Source organism: Suricata suricatta, chromosome 17, assembly GCF_006229205.1.
Source record: "Suricata suricatta isolate VVHF042 chromosome 17, meerkat_22Aug2017_6uvM2_HiC, whole genome shotgun sequence".
NCBI classification, from domain to species: Eukaryota; Metazoa; Chordata; class Mammalia; order Carnivora; family Herpestidae; genus Suricata; species Suricata suricatta.
In genome coordinates, this window is record NC_043716.1 from 35,337,531 (window position 1) to 35,355,251 (window position 17,721).

The 17,721-nt window shown below is 55.3% G+C and overlaps 1 protein-coding gene across 6 annotated transcripts; it reads right to left on the minus strand.

The window, feature by feature from the left end:
• Positions 1 to 4,432: 4,432 nt before the first annotated feature.
• Positions 4,433 to 16,798, minus strand: NFE2L1 (nuclear factor, erythroid 2 like 1). 6 transcript variants are annotated; one of them, XM_029927986.1, is made up of 6 exons: positions 16,548 to 16,798; positions 13,690 to 14,710; positions 8,709 to 8,924; positions 8,205 to 8,294; positions 7,824 to 7,982; positions 4,433 to 7,050 (listed from the first exon to the last, which is right to left on the minus strand). In XM_029927986.1, the coding sequence occupies exons 2-6, from the start codon at positions 14,197 to 14,199 to the stop codon at positions 5,689 to 5,691; spliced, it is 2,337 nt and encodes a 778-aa protein (XP_029783846.1). In that variant the 5' UTR covers positions 14,200 to 14,710; positions 16,548 to 16,798; the 3' UTR covers positions 4,433 to 5,688. The 6 variants fall into 6 exon arrangements, with proteins under 6 accessions (XP_029783846.1, XP_029783847.1, XP_029783844.1 ...); XM_029927987.1 differs by lacking the exon at positions 16,548 to 16,798 and adding an exon at positions 16,203 to 16,319 and having other exon boundaries at positions 8,709 to 8,891; XM_029927984.1 differs by lacking the exon at positions 16,548 to 16,798 and adding an exon at positions 16,203 to 16,319.
• Positions 16,799 to 17,721: the final 923 nt, after the last annotated feature.

Genomic DNA, 17,721 nt, shown 5'->3' on the forward strand with positions numbered 1-17,721 from the left:
ATTCAAACTCAGATCAATTTGATTTTAACATGGCCATTTGGTGTTTAGCCATGTATGCTTAGCACATCTTTATGGCCTGTGGCACTGGGAATATGTGCTGCAAAGTCACTTTTTCTGTCACAGAGGAAAGGAAAAAGACTGAGGAAATTGCTTCTCCAAAATTTGGTGGGACTGGAATTCTGAAATCCAGATTTTCTACAATGGCTTTAGGTCCTAAACTATGTATGGACCTGGGCTGAATGTGAGATCAAATTAGCCTGATTGGTTTATCTAGGATCTCCTGTGCAAGTTGGATCTCTTCATGAGGTTGTCTTCTTTAAAAATTTAGAGCTGATAGGACTGAGGACATCCAGGCTCAGTATTTCCCCTCCTCTAGAACTTGACTGAAACACAGATTCCAACCAGGCCAGCATTCAGCTTGGTAAAGGAAGGAGTCTTGGCTTCATCTTGCCATTTGGCAGTAGGAAGCAATCAAGTAGAGGCATCCAGGTGTTCCGGTATGTGGTTAGGGGAGCTTGGTGATAGCAGAGCTGAAGATTCCCTGGACAGTCGGCGTCCTGATCCGTGCATCCCCTTGGCCTAACTTTCCAGCACTGAGGTCCTAACAAAGCTTCTGCTCTTTTAACCAATGTGTTCACCATTGCTGATCTCTCTTCTGTGGATAACTTCGTTGACCTTGGCCTTGGGAGCTTCCTGCTTAAATTGCTGGATATTGAAAGCAAATGAAATCTGAAACAAACCATCCTGTGCTGGAACTAAAAGTATAGCTGGCCCTGCTCTGTGGGGGGAGGTAGAGCAAGTCTGCTGTTTCTAAAGGCTTCTTCTTTCTTTTCCTTTCTAAATCTTTATTTATTTATTTTTTTTTGCTTAGGCCAGTGAGGCAACAGAACTGAAGCAAGGCCGAAACATTAAGTTTACAATAGATGCTGATGGTTCAGTTCTATAGTTTTTATTTTAAATAGCTTGTGTTAAAATACTCAAAAGTATGTCTGTATCTGCACTGTTTGTTTGCTTGGTCGTTTGATAGTACCAAAGCCACTGTTTACCCCACAAGGAATTTTAAATTGTAGTTGACTTTGACCAATCCTGCCATTTCCTGTTTGCACAGCCTTAGGTCAGACTGGGCAACTTTAGGGCCCAGCTGGTGGAGGATTAGAAAGTTTAAGACAATACTTAAATTTGTGTTTAAAACAAAAGGCGGAGCACCAACTCCTTGGCCTTTTCTCTGCCTCTCTCCAAGTAAGCTAGGTTTTGTTTCCTTGGCTGAAATAGCATCTGGAATTAAGTCATGAATACTGTCTGATCTCCATTCTGCAGTTAGACTGGAAAAGAAGTTTTAAGAGTTCCTGCAGAATCTCTGTGTACTCAAAAAGACAGCATATCTATCCAACTGATTTTGAGAACACCCCTCTTCAGTGGGGACCCACATGCCCACTCCTCTACACAATTTTGTGTGCTGAATTCTGTCTCCACGAAGTCAGGCTGACCTGAACTTTCAAAGTCCTGGCCAGAACTAGGACTAGAACTGGGTGCTAAGTCCCATGTATATCCCAAGTCACCACATGCTCCGTCTGCATTACAAAGTTCAGCACTAGAGGCAAGGAGGATGGCTGGCCTCTTGAGAAAAAAACTAAAAGCTCAAAGAAAAGTTCTTGTTACCTTGACAAAATGACAAATCGAAGGTCTGCATCCTTTTTATGTCCCAGATAGATCAGTGATAGGAAAACAAGGTTAACTGCTCATAATGAAGCACATGGGTTTTGCTAGAGAATTTCTACACTTGGTTGGGAACAGAACTTCCAGAGAGGCACCCAGCAATCTGGTGCCTGTGCTGGTAGGTGGGTAGTGCTGATAAGGAAGCGGACTTCTTGCTGGCCGTGCCATGGAACTGCAGTCGGAGCTGAAGCTGTAGCTCTAGGTCAGTGCCTGCTGGGTGAGGTAGGAAACACAGGAAGGCGGTGGGGATGTTATTTTTTTCTACAAGGCACTTGTTTGTCCAGCTATGTGCGAAAACACACCTGAAAAGCAACAGCGTCGGGGTAGTTGGGGCTTGAAAAAGGGCGGAAGGCTGCCCGAGGAAGGCGGGGCTCCGTGGAAAGTACTTCCCATTCACTGGCTGTTTGACTAGTTGCTGTTCTGCTTTACTGAGTCAGGGCAGGGAGTCCGCCACGGAGGCCACCAGGTCTTGGTGACACTGAGCATTCTCTAGATCACTGTATGACCCTGGAATAGTGACCCCAGCAGCTCTGTTGGTGAGATCTGTGCAGGGCAGAAGAAACAACAGGTCTCTTTCCCAGTGCTGCTGTGAATTAGGATGTGGGGAGAAACTGAATGGAGCAGTACTAACTGCCGAAGCGAAGACAAAGCCAGGCTTCCGCCCCCAGCCCAAGCAGGTCACCCTGAGGTTTGGTCCTCGGTTAACCCGGAGGCCCATTCATCCCCCTGCCACACCTAGGACCTCTCCTCAATTCTTGTCTGAGGTGCAGCAGCTGACAGGCCTCAGCTCTTCCTGCCAGAAGCAGCCTTGAAGCTGGAGCACCCACTCCACGCGCCAGCAGCAAAAAGAGGTCAACCCCACAGCAAGTGCTGACCAACTTGGCCCAGAGCCCCAGCTAATCAGCGCGATCCTAGACAGAACTGTGCATCCCTCCTTCAGGGGTGACATGGGGGAGGGCGACAAAAATACATTCTCTCAGGCCAGGGGCAATACTAACAGGATGACAGGAATTTTTCTCTTGGAAAATACATATGTTAGGTTAAAAAAGTTGCCAAACAAGATACCAAGTTACAGCCTCCTCAGGTACTTAGACAAAAATGCATATACACATTTCTAGAAGGGATACAAAAACAGGACTCTCCTGAGTTTTACTTCTCACAGTTTACCCTTCTATATATAATTTGTATTTTTCATCAGTGCGAAATAAAGTATTAAATGTTTAGTCCTTCTTTTTAAGAATCTTGGTGTTAATATGGCTTCCAGACCTCAATTAACACCTAACTGGGGAAGTGCTCTTGTTTGAGATGACCAATGCTTTCCAACTAGAGATGGCAGCTTAAAAAAGCCATTGGGAACTGAAACAAACTAATGTTATTCCCAGAATTCTATCCGCCCCTTGGGATACTCCATAGCATCATGAAAGGACTGCTGCGCTGAGCCAGGTGGTACACTGGAGTTCAAGATCACGGGTTCCACTATGGGGATCACAGCTTCTGGCCCTAAACCTCGTCCAGTAATTTCACGGGCTACCAGGTGAGCGTTTGCTAAGCACCTACCCCAGACGCAGTGGCAGTTCCAGCAAGCACCAGGTACCTGGAGGCATTCGGCTCTTTCATAAGCTTGGTATTAAAGCAGGTGTTTTGGTTTTTTGAAGGAGAGTAGTCTTCACCTCAGTTGGGGAGACTTTCTGACGCCTTAAACCCTGGAGTCCAGCCCCCTGCGTCTCTAGTTCTGCGGGCGCATGCTGGTCTCCATCTCCCAGGTCTTCATTCAGCCACTGGGGTGAAGGGCCTCCGGCGCACCGCGCCCCTTGGCAGGTGGGGCCAGCAGAGGAGCAGCAACGCGGTCAGGATTTAAAAGTGCGGTTCCTCTTGCGTGCACAGACCGGAGCTGGGCCACATGCAAGCCCCTCCACGGAGCCCAGGACCCCGGAGCAATCCTTCCTCAGAGGATTCGCCTTGGCAAACCCTGTAAAGAGGTGCCCACACCTGCTTGGAAGGTTTAATAGGGACTTAAGACTTCTGTCTTTTTAAATTCCTCATTGTCAGCCTCCCCTGTTTTCCACCCACCTTCCCCTGTAAGCTCTGCCTTAGCCACACAATGGCCAGTCCTCCCCTTATGGGGTCGGGTTTGTTTTTTTTATTATTCAGTTTAACTTCAAAGTAGGGAAAAATTGCACTTGAGAATGAATCATCCATTTTATTTTATTTTATTTTGTCATGTGCTCACAGCCTCTCTCTCTCTCTCTCTTTCTCTCTCCCCTCTCCCTGGCAGGTCAAAGATAAATTAAAAATAAAATCTACAAGGAAAATAATTTAAAAAGCACTTCCCAGGCTCGTGCCTTCTATCCCTACTGCTCATTTAGAACGCGCCCCTCGCCCCTGCCGAGCGGGAGGAGAGTCAGTACTTCTCTCCCAACAACTCACTCCTGCTAGTCTGGGGCTGACTGTACTGCAGAGCCAGGCAGGGGTGGGGGCAGCAGTGGCAAACAGTTAAAAATAAAGACACCCGTGGTCCTGGAACCATCTGGCCACCTTGGCGCTCCCCTCTCTGCCTCCCCCAGGCAGCCCTCCTGCCTGGGGCCTTTGCTAAGCCGGGGGTGTGGAGAAGCAGCCTGTGGCCGAGAGCCTGGGGGAAGGTGCTCTCCACCCCCATTACATGCACTTCTCATTCTAGAAAGAACCCCCCCCCCAAAAAAAAAAGCAGACGGAGACCTCGGGACAGAGGAGAAAAATCCCAAGTGTTCACACAGTTACACGGAGTCTTTATGGCAAAGAGAACATTTAGCAGCTTTGAATATTGGGGTTATCTCCTTTTTACTCAACACAAGCATTCTAGACCCTATAAGTGATACAGGGCTCAAGCCCTAAAAAAATCAAAGCGCAAGAAATTCTAAGAGGACTAGTTTTTGTTGCTGGGTTTTGTGGTGTGTCTTCCAGTGACATGCCCAGTTGTTGGCCGGGGAGGCCGGAGGGAAGGGTCACTCCCCAGTGTTGTGCTGAATACTGCCTGGCTTCTCCACATCAGCCCCCTCCTCAGGGCAGCCCCCAGGAGGCGCAGGCTCTGCGCTGGGGGCACTGCCAGCACCCCAGCTGCAGAAGAGCTCCAGGCAGCAGGGAGGGGCGGGAAGAAAACAGCATTCGCATGCAGGCTCTGATGGAAACTGTAGGCGCCGCAGCTCAGGGGGTGATGACTGGGCATCAGGGGAGATGGAGTGGCGGGGCAGTGAGTGACATGCTTGGTGCTGGGGCTGCTGCGACACTGGGGCCTCGTGACCCTTTCCTATTCACTCTACTCTTGGACCCAAACCCTCCAAGTCAGTGTTGGGTCCCAGTGGCTCCCCAACGACTGGGAACATTCCAGGAGACCTCCAAGGGCTCCCCTTCAGGGCTGCCACAGGGCAAGAGCTGCAGGAGCCTACAGAGCCCCTCCCAGATCCCACCTTGTGCTCCTCCCTCCCGTGGGGTGAAGTGCGGTTTACTGGTGCCTGTGGCCTAGTCCCACCTAAATCCCGCTGCCTGCAATCCTAGCCAGAGCCAACCTTAACCTGCCCTTTGATTTTCTTCCCGCTTTGATTTTTTTGGGTTTTTTTTTTTTTTTACCCCTTTCCATCCCTCCTTCCTTCCAGGAATGAGACTTCCTACGACTTTCCTCTCACCGTCCTCCCCTGTCCCCTGGGTCGGCCTCCAGCAAGGCCGGCACCACCCCCTCCCTCAAAGGAAACAGCAGGGGGAGGACCCTGTCCACCCAAACGGTCTGGCCACCTCCGCCCCAGCCCACCACCCCCACTGGGGGGAGCGGAGACAGACAGCGCCTGCGCCCTCCTCTTCCTGTCCACTGACCCGCAGTTTCTCCCGTCTGAGAAGATCTGTTGGATAAGAAGGCATTAAAGTCCCAGCTGTAGGTCTAGGTCCAGGCCCAGCCCTTCAGTTTCCATCGCGGTGAGCGTCAACCCTCCTCTCCTCCCGGGGTCACTTTCTTCGGTCCTTTGGCTTCCTCTCCTGTCGCCGGGCCTGCTGGTCAGCCAAGGTGCGGGGAATGAGGAGGACGCTGCCGTCCCCGGCATACTGGAGTGCGTACTGGCTGGGCGAGTAGGGCCGCCCATTCTCATCCCGCAGCCGCCCAAACACCTCCTGGTACAGGCTCTGGACCTTCTGCTTCATCTGCCGCAGGGACCGGAGGAACTCGACCTTCTCCCGCAGCAGGCGAGCCTTATCGCGCTGCAGGTCCTCCACGTCCCGCTCCAGGTTCAGGATGGTATCCAGCTTGCGCTTGCGGCAGTTCTGCGCAGCCATCTTGTTCTTGCCCCGGCGCCGGATGTCGCGGATGAGGCTCAGCTGGGCCTCGCTCAGCTGGTACTTGGACAGCAGCTCGTTGAACTCCTCCACGGGCAGGTTAATGATTTTGTCGTTGGTGAAGGGGATCTTCATGGCTCTGGCTCGATGCTCGTCCCGGCTCATCTGCTTGTCTAGGAAGTCAGCCTGCTTCTCCTTGCTGCCTTTCTTGAGGGCGCTGGGTGGCGGCAGGTCAGCAGAGTCGAGGGCGCTGGGAGCCATGTTGTACGTGTGGTTGTGGCCCACGTGCTCCAAGTAGGGCAGGCAGGAGAGCTGAGACGGATCCTGGTAGCTCATGCGGCAGAACTTGGAGTACTCGGGCTGATAACCCACGGCGCCCTCGGCCTCTTCCAGATCCAGGGTCTCAGAGTCAGAGCTGTAGCCAACAGCACCTTCCTCAGAAAAGGAGGAAGAAGCGGAGGAAGAGGAGGAAGACGAGGACGAAGAGGAGGAGGAGGACGACGACGACGAGGAGGAAGAAGAGCTGCCTTCTGAGCTGCTCAGGGAGGAAGGGCTATGGCTGGAGTCCAAGGAGAGGCCTGAGTCAGAGTCAAACTCCTCCTCGAGCTGCGAGGCCTGCACGGGGTTAAAGCCCTCTTCGATGGCCAGGTCCATCAGGCTGATCTCGTCCAGCATGGCTTCGTCTAACAGGCCCCCCAGCGGGTCAGGCAGCTCGGGGCCTGCCGTGTCGTTGGCTGTGCCATTGAGCTGGGGTGGAAAGAAGAGCCCCGCCAGGTTGGTGGAGCCAAAGGTGGAGTTGAGGCTGGTGGAATTGCTGGGGACCAGCGGGAGCAGCGTGGAGCTGCTGGCCACAGGCAGGCTCTCCACCTCGGGACTGAAGAGCGAGAAGTCCTGGCTGCAGCCCCCCAGGGACGCCTGATGCAGGCTGACATTCTGATTGATGGGAGTGTTGGGGGCAAGGCTGTAGTTGGTGCTCAGGGGGTCTCCAGGAGGGGTACTGTACAGGATCTCGTTTGCTGAAGTGTTCACTTCCATGGCCTGGGAGGGGAGAAGAGCACCACCGTTCACTGAGCAGACTCCCTCCCCCGGTGTGGCTGGGGGCACAGCAGGCACCCGACACAGGCACGGCCGTGTGGGTCTGAGGACGACACACTGGAATCCAGAGCCCAGGGGTCAGGTCCTGGCCCTGCTTGGTCCACCGGCAGACATGGTTCCTCCCTGGAGACCCCACCCCAATGCGGGACTGAGCAGCTCCCGCTTGTGTTTGGCCAGACTCGCCCGCCTCGGGGAGAGAGTAAGAGAACACCTAACACTGCCTACACCTCCTCAGTGCAACGTCCGCACAGTCAAAAGGACACCCAGCCTTGGAGTTGATAAAACCTAGCTGTGCTGCTTGCTGTGTGACCGTGGGCACGGCATGTAACCTCTCTGAGTTCCAATTTCCTCACCTTTACAACAAAGGACTAACCGGACGACTGTACAGATCAGGAGATGACAACGGTTATAAAGCACCGTGTGAGTGGCTCGTTTTATTAATGCTAAACCCTGAAGGCACTCAGTCAAGCGACGCCTACCTAAAGGGAAGGAAGAAGGCACACCTAGGCAGTCCTGCTTTAGAAGGCTCAGTCCTAGGGTTTTAACCCAAACCCCACTCCTGATTTTACCCCATACCCCAAGAAGACACTGGACGTTCCTACAGATCAGAGAGAAGTGTTACTCTCTCTTCCCAGAGGTGGAAAAGCAACTGAGTGCTAACCCCCACCCCCCGCGACACTGTCCGATAGGTTTGTGCCCCGTTCTAAGAATCCTACCTGCATTTCCATAATGGACATGAGATCTTGCCACTGCTGCTCCAAATCAAATGGCGAGTCTGTCCCCGTCAGGAGAGGAGACAAGAGGTTGTTCTGAAGACCTGGGGGCTCACTCTCGCTAGGCACTGCTTCTGTGATGCTGGAAATGTCTGCTGGAAACTAGGGCAAAACACAGAGGCTTTAACAAGAAGGAAAGGCCACCTTCTGCGTTCCTCCCAGAGACTACCGCCTGAGGTTCTGTCTCTTCCTTCCTCTGAGTTCGCCCCCAGCAGCCAGAACAAGGCCAGCACCGGTAGCTGGCCCCTCGGACCGCCGCACAGCGACACACAGTGTGCAGGCCGCCCTGCTGGTTCGGTGGGCTCTCCTTGGAGTCCTGCTCACCTCAGCATTCTCCCCAAAGGGGCAGGTGGCCTCCAGCAGCCTAAGGCACTCTTCCAGGGACAGGGCCGTCTGGTCCTCCCCACCAGGCACCTGTGGCAACAGCAACTGTTAAGTCTGACTGACCTAGGCCTTGGCTGCCTGCGGGCCAAGGCCTCTTTCTTCCCCAGCCTTTCCGAGGGGGAAGCTGAAGGAGGACGTGTGTGCTTACAGGCCTGCACTCTCCCCCCGCTCCTGGGCGAACGGCCGGCCTGGAGTCCCAAACTCCAGGAGAGGAGAGGGAGAGCAGAGGCGTCCTCACGCAAACAGGAAGCTGCTAGGTGCTTCGCCTCCTCTGCTGTCTGTTACCAAGGCCTGGTCCCTCTGCTTCTGTCGCTCATCCACTCCCCCTTCCTCAGGCCAAATGACTTAGAGACCCAACCCGCAAGAGACATTCAGGTTTGCCCCACAGACAGAACCTGCCTTCTGGAAAGAGGAGTTTCTAGAAGCGGGCAGAGGTGGAGGTACCTGTGCAGGGAAGCTCTCCCCCGTTTCTCCATCCACTAACAGGTTTCGTGCCAGAGCTTCTGCACCCTCGCCTGACCAGGTGTCCTCCTGCTCCGCTCCGTCTTGTGGGTCCTTGTCCACATCCTGCTCCTTCTGGCGATGACTATAGTCAAAAATCTCACGCCCAGCCCCCAGGTCAATATCCTGTCGCCAAAGGATGTCAATAAGATCTATGTCCTGAAAGACAGATCACCATGACTTTAGTTCTTAGATCCAAGGGCCCTTCCTAACATTGTTGTGAGAAGTCCTGGGAGTGGGGGCCAGCTGTCCATGCTCCTGTCCCCTCTGTACCAAGAAGGTTTCATTCATCCATTTCCAGATACCAGTCTCAAAAAAAAGAGAAAGGAAGGAAGGAAGGAAGGAAGCAAGCAAGCAAGCCAGCCAGCCCACAAACAAGAGCTAGTGAGAATTACCAGCATGACCATCCCCACACAAGCCTGTGGGCTTAGGACCAGAGACACAGCCAGGCGGCACAAGAAAAGAAGGGGGAAGCAGGAGACACTTCTCATTTTGGGAATGAGAATCCCTTAAAACTTCGGTCTGGAGGCTGCTGGCCAGGCCAAGCAAGGGCGAACTGTCATGCAGAATTGCTTCCCGGTGGCCAGGCTTGCATCAGCCCATGGTGCCACTGCATTTGCATAAAGGGGTGGGGTGGGCCAGAGAGGAAAATCCCTGCATTTGCAACCACCTGATGCAACCAATGACAGCGACCGGCTGTCTCCAGCCCTTCCTACAGCCATTCCCCCTTCCCTGGCAGAGGAAGGAGTCAGGCGGAACACCCACAACTCTTAAAGCCCAGGCTCACCTCAAGATCCATCCCTGCCAGAATCCCCATCTCAGCTGATCCTAGCAAGCTGTCTCAGTCCCAAGAGAGCCTCAGGCAATCAGCTGATCCTCACCGGGCACCCCACCCCTGTCAAGGCCAGCCCCTGGTGTCCCCTCACCAGAGCGCGCTCACTTCCTCGCCACACCCCGGGACTCGCTGATGCTCCGTCAGTCAGCCCACTCAAGGACGTGGACCCCATCACTGCTCGGCCACAACTGCCGCCCCAGGCACCAGAATGCCTCCTCCCCACTCCACCCTGGTGGCTCCTGACCAGTTCCTGCACCAACTGCCACCCCCACCGCCACCAGCATAGAACACCAATAAAAGAAGAGCCATTTGGGCTTCCTGCACAGGCCATCCCCTGTGGCCGAGGAACCCTGAACTCTTGCCTTCCATTCAGAGAGTAAAAAAGCACTTTCCACAAAACAGCATCCTCAGAGCAGACCCACCTCCCCAGCCCTGACCAGGGACCCCTTTCCCATCGTAACCCTCCCAGATCCTAAGACCTCCCGGATGTACCTCTCCCTTTAGTCTCCCCACATACACCAACCTGAACAGAAGCCCTGGACCCAGGAGCAGAGGGGGGCTGGGCCACCCGGTGACCAGCCAGCAAAGAGTTAAGGGGCCGGCTCCCTTTGGCACGGCCCCCACCACTGTGAGAGCTGCGGTCCAGGCGGGTCATGGTCTGCGAGATGAGCCCCAGGGCAGCTGGTGCCGGGAAGCCGGACAGGGGGCTGCAAGGAGCTCTTGGCTTGCAGGGAGCACACCAGGCTGGAAGGGTGGCCCCTTGCTAGCTCCAAGGGGCCCGAGGAGGGTGCCCCGCCCGTCCTGCTGCCTGGGCGGCCCAGCCCAGCCCCCTTCCTCCATCCTTGAGCAGCCCCCTCCCACCTCACAACCCCAGTTCCACTCAGGCGCCCGGCAGCCCCCACCCTGAGCTCACCGCAGAGGCTGCAGTGAGACGGGACTCCCACCCCATGCTCCGCGCTCAAGCTGCAGAGGAGAGCAAGCTCCCTCCGGGGCCTAGCCTCCCGCTCCTCCCTCTCTCCCCCTCCCCACGCCCCCCAAACTTGTTACCTAGGCTGCAGCAAGGAGCCAATCCCCTCCCCCTCCCACCCCGCAGGTCACTGCTGAGGCTGCGGAGAGCCAATCCCCTCCCCCAGGTCAGCAGCTGGGCTGCGGAAAGAGCCAATCCCCTCCCACTGTCGTTACCTAGGCTGCGACGAGAGCCAATCTCCTCCCCCAAGTCTCCGCTGGAGATGCGGAAGGAGCCAATCCCCTCCCACCGCCTGTTACCTAGCTGCAGCCGGGAGCCAATCTCTGCACCAGGGCAGCTGGAGAAGCTGCCGCAAGGAACCAGCCCATCCCTGGGCCGCCTCCGTCTCCTCAAGGAGACGCACCCAGGGGCGGGCAGCCCCACCCAGCCCAGTCAGCCAGCCGGGGTGGCGCAGTGAGAGAGCACTGGGGGGAGGGGGGAAGGGGCGCCACTCTCCCTCCTGTCGCATCCTGCTCACCCAGCCCACTCAGGACTGGGCAGAAACCACTCCCGCAGCTTCTCGGGGCATCTAGTTCTTCCCTGGAAGTGGAAGGAGTCTTCCGGGTTCTCCGAAGGGCTGTGGCCGGTCATCCTGAAGCCCGAGGATCACAAGCTGGGCTTGGCCAGGACCCCGGTGCACCCGGCCCTGCTGTGAGCCAGGGGCTCTGTCACCCTGTGACAGGCCAGAAGGGAGGAGGGAGGAAAGCCATCGGCACACGGGCTGCGATGTCACAGCTGCGATGTCACAGGGCCGGCCAGGCCTAGCCCTGAGCAAGAGAAGAGAGACACCAGCCCGAAGGCCAGCACTGAAGGAGACAGGCGCTCTGCAACATCCTGGCCACAAATGTGCCCCACCATCCCTCTTTACTCCAGCTTTTTTCAAGAGCATTCTCCGCCTGACCCCTGGCCCGCATCGCTCAAGCAAGAAGGCCGCCAACAGAATCAGGATCACAGCTCGACTTCCATCCTCCCTGCCGCAGCCCTTGAGCCTAAGGTCAGGTCAGGGACAGTATGTTCTCCTTGGTCACACACTGCTCCTCGCCGGGAAGAGCTGTACACGAGCCACCCCCTGCGCTGGGCAGGACGCCAACCTCGAGGGGAATCCTATCCCTGACAAGGGCCTGGGCTATGGCTGTCCATCGAACCGGCCTGGCAGCAGGGGAGCGCTGCCACCCCGGGGGATAATACCAGCTCCAGCAGCGCCTGTCACATGCTCTGGACCTGGGTATTTTTATCCCTGAGTTGCTGAGGAAATGTTGTTCTAGACACGTAATAACCCTCCCTTCCCCCACACCCAGTCTAGGCCCCAATGCTGACCCCCCCCCAACCCCCACCATGGGAGCAGAGAAGGCCTGGAATCCAGGGGCACACAACCTTCATGAAGGCCAAAAAACGGAAGAAAGCAGGGTCAAAGTCCCACCCCCTTCTAGCCCCAACCCTTCCAGTTATATCCAAACATCCCACCCCGCCCCACCCCATCCCAGGAGAGTTCCCGGCAGGAACAGGAATGGAGCTACACCTGCAGAGTGCCCAGGCGCCAGCCCTGTCACACCACCCTTGGGGAGCAACATCAGGGCTGACGGACAGACGAAGAGGAGGGTGGGAGGTATACTTCGGACCACCATGCCAGGACTGAAGCCCATGTGAGGGGAAAAGGACAGAGAAAGCAGAAAAAAGGCAAAGTTCCCAGTGGCCCTGTAAAATCTAAGAAATGAGGCACTACAAGGTAAGGAATGCTTACAGCTCCCGCGCTCAGATTATTCTAGTCTCTCTCAAAGCAGACCTAGTGTGAGCCAGCTGAGCGCAGAGCAATCCTGGCACTAGGGACATTTGGGACCAGAGCAACCTGGGGTTTGGGGGCTGTCCTATGCACTTCAGGGAGTGTAGCAGCAACCCTGGCTTCTCCCTCCTAGATGCCAACTGCACCTCTTCCACTCGTGACAACCCAAACCGTCTCTAGACACTGCCAGATAGCCCCCAGACAGGCAGAATCACCCCCAGCTGAAGACCACACCGGCCCAGAGGAAGCCACATGCTCGGACTGTCCCTAGCATTCAAAGAAATGAGCTCAGGAACAGCTTGAACCTCAGGACAGGAGGCAAAACCTGGTCTGACGGGTGGGCAGAAAAGACCCAAGATGAGCAGCACCTGTAGAACTTTTCACACACCCAACCCCCCTCCCCGAGACTCACAGCTCTGGAAGACCCAGGCCAGCGCAATTCAGTAGAGTGCAGCGGACCTTTGCTCAAGCTCCTGAAGGCCGAGTGGCAGGCCAGGCCCAAACACAGAGCTCAAAGTAGCCTTAGCATCTTGGTGGTGAGGCAGGAGCCGCAAGAGCCATTCATATCGTTAAAGGCGAGGGCCTCCCTCTCTGCCCAGAGTGGTCGGTCAGCCACATGTCGGGAGCGAGAGCTCTCTGATGGCTCAAAGGAAGCAGACTCGGGCAGCAGATCGCAGTCTCCCTTCCAGCTCCTGGCCCTATCCTCCCTACCGCCTGCAGCAGGCCTTCAGCAAGGATGGGAGCCTCGGCCAGGAGAGGGCCGAGAGGAACTATCTAAATCTACCCCTTGGCTCAGGCCCAGGAGAGCTTATCAAGGACCTGACAACAGGCCTGACCACAAAGGAGGGGAACTTCAGGATATGCATGTGTGTTGATGTGGGGGAGGCACAAGGCGAGAGTCCACAAAGTGTTTGTGTCTTAGCAACAGATCTACACGGCACCAAAGCCCATCACAACAAGACTCCCTCCCCCACCCCCAGGGCCTCCAGCAGTCATGTTGAAATCCAAGCAGTAAACACGCTGGCATGTTCTAGGAACCTCCCACTGCTCTGACGGTACATTTAGAGGTGGGTCAATGGTTCAACACAAGGAAATGCGCCCAGCCCCCAATCCCAGTCAGACAATTCAGCTCATTCCAGTCAAAGAACAATGTCTGAGAGCCGCTGCCCCCCCACCGCCTCCACCCTGCCCAACCACTCTGGTTCTTTACAGAGGGTAGTCCCAAGACCAAGTTCCTTCGGTACCACCCCACCCCTGCGACCCCAGATCCCTCTCGCCCACCCTACGACATGTGGCCACTAACCTCTTTGGTTAGGTCTCCACTGACTGGAGGGGCTACAGCTCCCAAATCCTCCAAATCTTCACTGAATCCCTGCTCCGTTTCGCTTTCTCGCACCCCGTTGTCTGGGCCTGTCACATCTTGGAGGCCACTGGAACTCTCGAGGGCAAGGCCTGAGCTGGGCTGGCTGCCAGAGACGGACCCCTCCGGATCCCGGTGGACCAGCCAGGCGTTTACCTCAGTGGTGGGCACCTGGAACCTGTCCAGGGCCCTCACCTGACTCAGGAGCCGCCGGGCCGTGAAGTAATTGTCCAGGTCTATGCTCTTGGGGTGCACACCATAGCCATCCAAGGTGTTCCTCAGGTTGTGGAACTGGGTCTGAGTATAGGCAGAACTGGGCCCCAGGATGATCTCCCGGAGCGGGGGGAGCTGTGAGGTCAGATAAGTATCCACGTCCACCCGCACCCCAATCAAACTCAGCAGAATGGTGAACTGGAGGAGTCCTTCCGTTAAGTATTTCTTCAGAGAAAGCATTGCTGAAGGACCAGAACGTTTATGCTTTTTGGTTTTTAAATCTTCCAAAAGACAACTCAATCAAGGCCACTCCTCTGCTGCTCCAGCCAGCAAGGTACCCTCCTCAGGGCCAAACCCTGGATCCCAGCCCTGGCAGAACACAGGGGCCCGGCTCCTGGATGGCCTTGGAGGAAAGCACGCCCCGTGAAGCCAAGGCCACACTCCAGGCCACATTCACTTTTCCCTTCTCGGCACCTCACCTCTGCATGTACAACTGCTGCTAACCCAGTCCAGGCCCTCAGGGCCCACGGGACTTACTGTCTCCACAGTCCACATACAGTCACTTCCTCACTCAACGTCAGTTGTCCTCTCTGTGGATTCCACTGCAGGCTGTTCTCAGGAACAGCTGATGGATTTTTTTTTTTTTCTTTCTCCCTAAGGTTTATTTTCTTTGGCTGGAGCTATAGGCCTTTTGTCTTGGGTCAGAGTGTCCCGCCTCCTCCACACTTACCAGGGGGGTTTCCAGAGAAACCTGAAATGGGAATCACAAGAGCAACAGGATAAGATTCTAGAATTTTCACACCATGATCAAGGCAGAAGGCAGGAAACATATTCAAACGCCACTTTTGTATTTTATTGAAAAACATCCCCGAGAAACAAAAACCCAAAAAACTGTTACAAGTAGAAAAACTGCGAAAGGAAAGTACTGCTCACGGGTGATCCCAGTCTCTGGATATTACATGTGGAATACCCTGCAAGGTAGCTTGTTTTGGATAAGCAGACAATGCCCGTGGCAGCCAAAATATTTTACATGTTGTCTGATTTACCAACCCTCCCCCACCCATCTACATACTACCCAGCTTCTATTTTTGGCCTGAAAAGCCCATTCCCTACCTTAAAGAAAAGTTGATTTTCCAGCTCTCAGGAAAAAACTACCTTACAACCCCTGTCCCTTCCAGTTCTAAAGGGCAGGGAAAGGCTATTAGTGAGAGAAGAGTGCAAAAGGTCGTGAGGACGATGTTCAGGACACCACTTGGCAAGAGACTTATGCCTTTTGTCTTCCCAGCTTTAAAATTTTATTTCCTTTTCCCATCTCTCATATGAAAAGGGGAGCTGAGACCGCTGAGGGGCTGGGGTGATGAGGCAGGATTATTCGACCCATAATTTGCATGGGTTTTATTTTCATTCATATGACCTTCTGAGCCAAAACAGAAGGCTAAGGCCAAGTTCTCAACCCAGAGAGCCAAGTAGGGAGGGAGTGAATCTGCCTTTCAGTTTCTAGTCTTTACTTTTCAGCTTCCATTAACCTCTTAAACCAAGATAACTTTCTTCATTGTCGTGGCCCACCTACCAACTTCATTTTAAAGAAGAGGGACGGACGTACGGACGGACACACACACACACACACACACACACACGTACACACACCTTATTTGGCTAAAATAAACAAAACTGCGACCCAGAATTCTTGCTTACACTACCCTCCCATTCTCGCGCAATCTAGTACTAAAACCTCCCAAGAGACAGTTAAGTTCGAGAAACTGGACAAGGCCCCTTAACGACGGAGTAAGGCCAGGGGCCTCCCAGTCGGAGCCCGCTCCCACCCCGCCCCGGATACCCGAGTCCGGCTGGGACCAAGTCGCCATGCCCGCTGTCTGCTCCTGGGCTTCCAGCCTTCTGGGGCAACAGTGAACAAGTGCTCCTCAGCCGGCCTTGACCCACCCTCACAGCCAAACCCCACCCCGCCCTCCGTCCCGCTGGCCCCACCCCGTCCAGGCCCGGGCCTCACACCACGCCTTCCCGCGCCCTCCGCCCTCCCCAGCCCAACCCACCCCGGACCGGGCTGGCTCCACAGCCTCGCGGCCCCTCCCAGCCAGGCCCAGGGCCGGGGCCCGACGCGAACCTCGTTCAGCCGCCCGTTCCCGCCTCCTGCCCCTGGGCTCCACCCCGCCGCCCTTCACCCCACAAGCCTCGGTCCCGCGGCGCGGCGCCCCTCCTGTCGGGGAAAAGAATGTGCCTGATACCCGCTGCACAGCTCGGCGTCCGCCGCTGCCGCCACAGCAGGCCGTCAGCCCGAGTCCCGGCCTTGCAGCCGCCACCACCGGCCGGCCTAGAGCTCCCCAGCCTCCGCTTCCCTCCCCGCCCCCTCCTCCCACCTCACTCGGAAGCCCGCCCTCCGCGTCTTTCTTAGGAACACGTTTCTCCAATCAGCGAGCCCAGACAGCAGCCGTGGCCGGATGTCACTGATTGACACTCGAAAGCGCCCAATAGCTGAACGTGCCTCCGCCTCCTCCCTTTCCCCATTTCCCAAGACTGACATGGCCCATGGCCCAGTGAGCGCGTAGGTCCGCCCCGCGGTGTGGGCTCACCAATAAGTGGGGCGAAGGCCCTATAGCCCGGCATCTGGCCCCTCCGCCGTGCGTCGGCCGCCCGAGGTATTACAGGCTGGGCGCGGAGTAAAGTGTGCAAGCTGATGGCTTCCAGTGCATTCTTCAGCCGGGGGATAAGGGCCTAGGGCCGGGAGTGAGAGGTGGTATCGCTGCCGGAGCGCGCAGTTGCCCCCCAGAAGGTTCCCACGGTGACTTGCAAAAGTCCAGCGAGACCTGAGGAGGCCGAGGCGGGACACAGAGCATGTATTTCCCGCGGTGGCGACGTTCGAGCCGCCATATTGAATGCTGGCAGCGGAAACTGCTACCGCTGCTTCCGCTCTGTGCGAACCTGCCACCGTCGCCTGCGCCAGTCAGGGATGGTTGGGTTGCGAGTCCCAGGCAAGGGTCACATCGCGGGAATGGCCCTGCGGGCGGATTTCCACGACATTGATGGGGCGTTGGCGGTGTGAGGGTTGTGGCAAAAATTAGCTATTTTTTGTCGTGATAGGAACATCCTGTAGAGCTCCACTTACCCGTCTGGTCTCCGGAGCCCAGCCTACCATGGAGCTTAAAAGGTCTTGCCTTTCAGGAACTTCCCTCGTTTTCAGGTGCTGGCCTATCTCACTTAGCCAACAGCCTTGTGATTTTCAAACATTGCTTTATCCCCAGCGTCACTTCAGGGAGCTTGTTAAACCTGCAGATTTTGAGGCCTCACTCCAGAGATCTGATTCACTTTAACTGTGGGGTGGGGGCCTGGTCCCCTGCTTGCTTTGTAAAGACTTGGGTCATTTTAATGCAGTTAGTCCCAAGACCACCTTTAGGCAATCACTGAGTTGAGGTTCATAGTACTTTGTTCCCAGCTGTGGGACAAAGAGGCATCAACTCGAATACTTGAGCCCAAAAAGATCCTTATAATCTAGTGGGCAAAATCATTGGTTCTTATACAACTAAAGACAAGGCCAACTACTGACTCTTCAGATAACAGCATGGAGTCCTCAGACATTTAGAGAATTAGGAGGCTTACTTTGGGGGTGGTTCATAGATGAAAGCACTTTAACATTTCATTCAGAAATGTATACCAGCGTCCATTCATTGAATCTTTAGAAAACTGCGGAGGTACTTGTGTATCTCGAAGATTGAGTCAGAGACCACATCTTTTACTTACTCGTTTTTT

What these genes read in the sequence shown, in the direction of transcription:
- NFE2L1 (XM_029927986.1), bottom strand. Translation starts at nt 14,199, where the DNA reads ATGCTTTCTCTGAAGAAATACTTAACGGAAGGACTCCTCCAGTTCACC. An exon ending in GGGAGAGCTTCCCTGCACAG is followed by an intron (nt 8,295 to 8,708) that starts GTACCTCCACCT and finishes CTGTTGCCACAG; the next exon opens with GTGCCTGGTGGGGAGGACCA. An exon ending in TGTCCATTATGGAAATGCAG is followed by an intron (nt 7,051 to 7,823) that starts GTAGGATTCTTA and finishes CTCCCCTCCCAG; the next exon opens with GCCATGGAAGTGAACACTTC.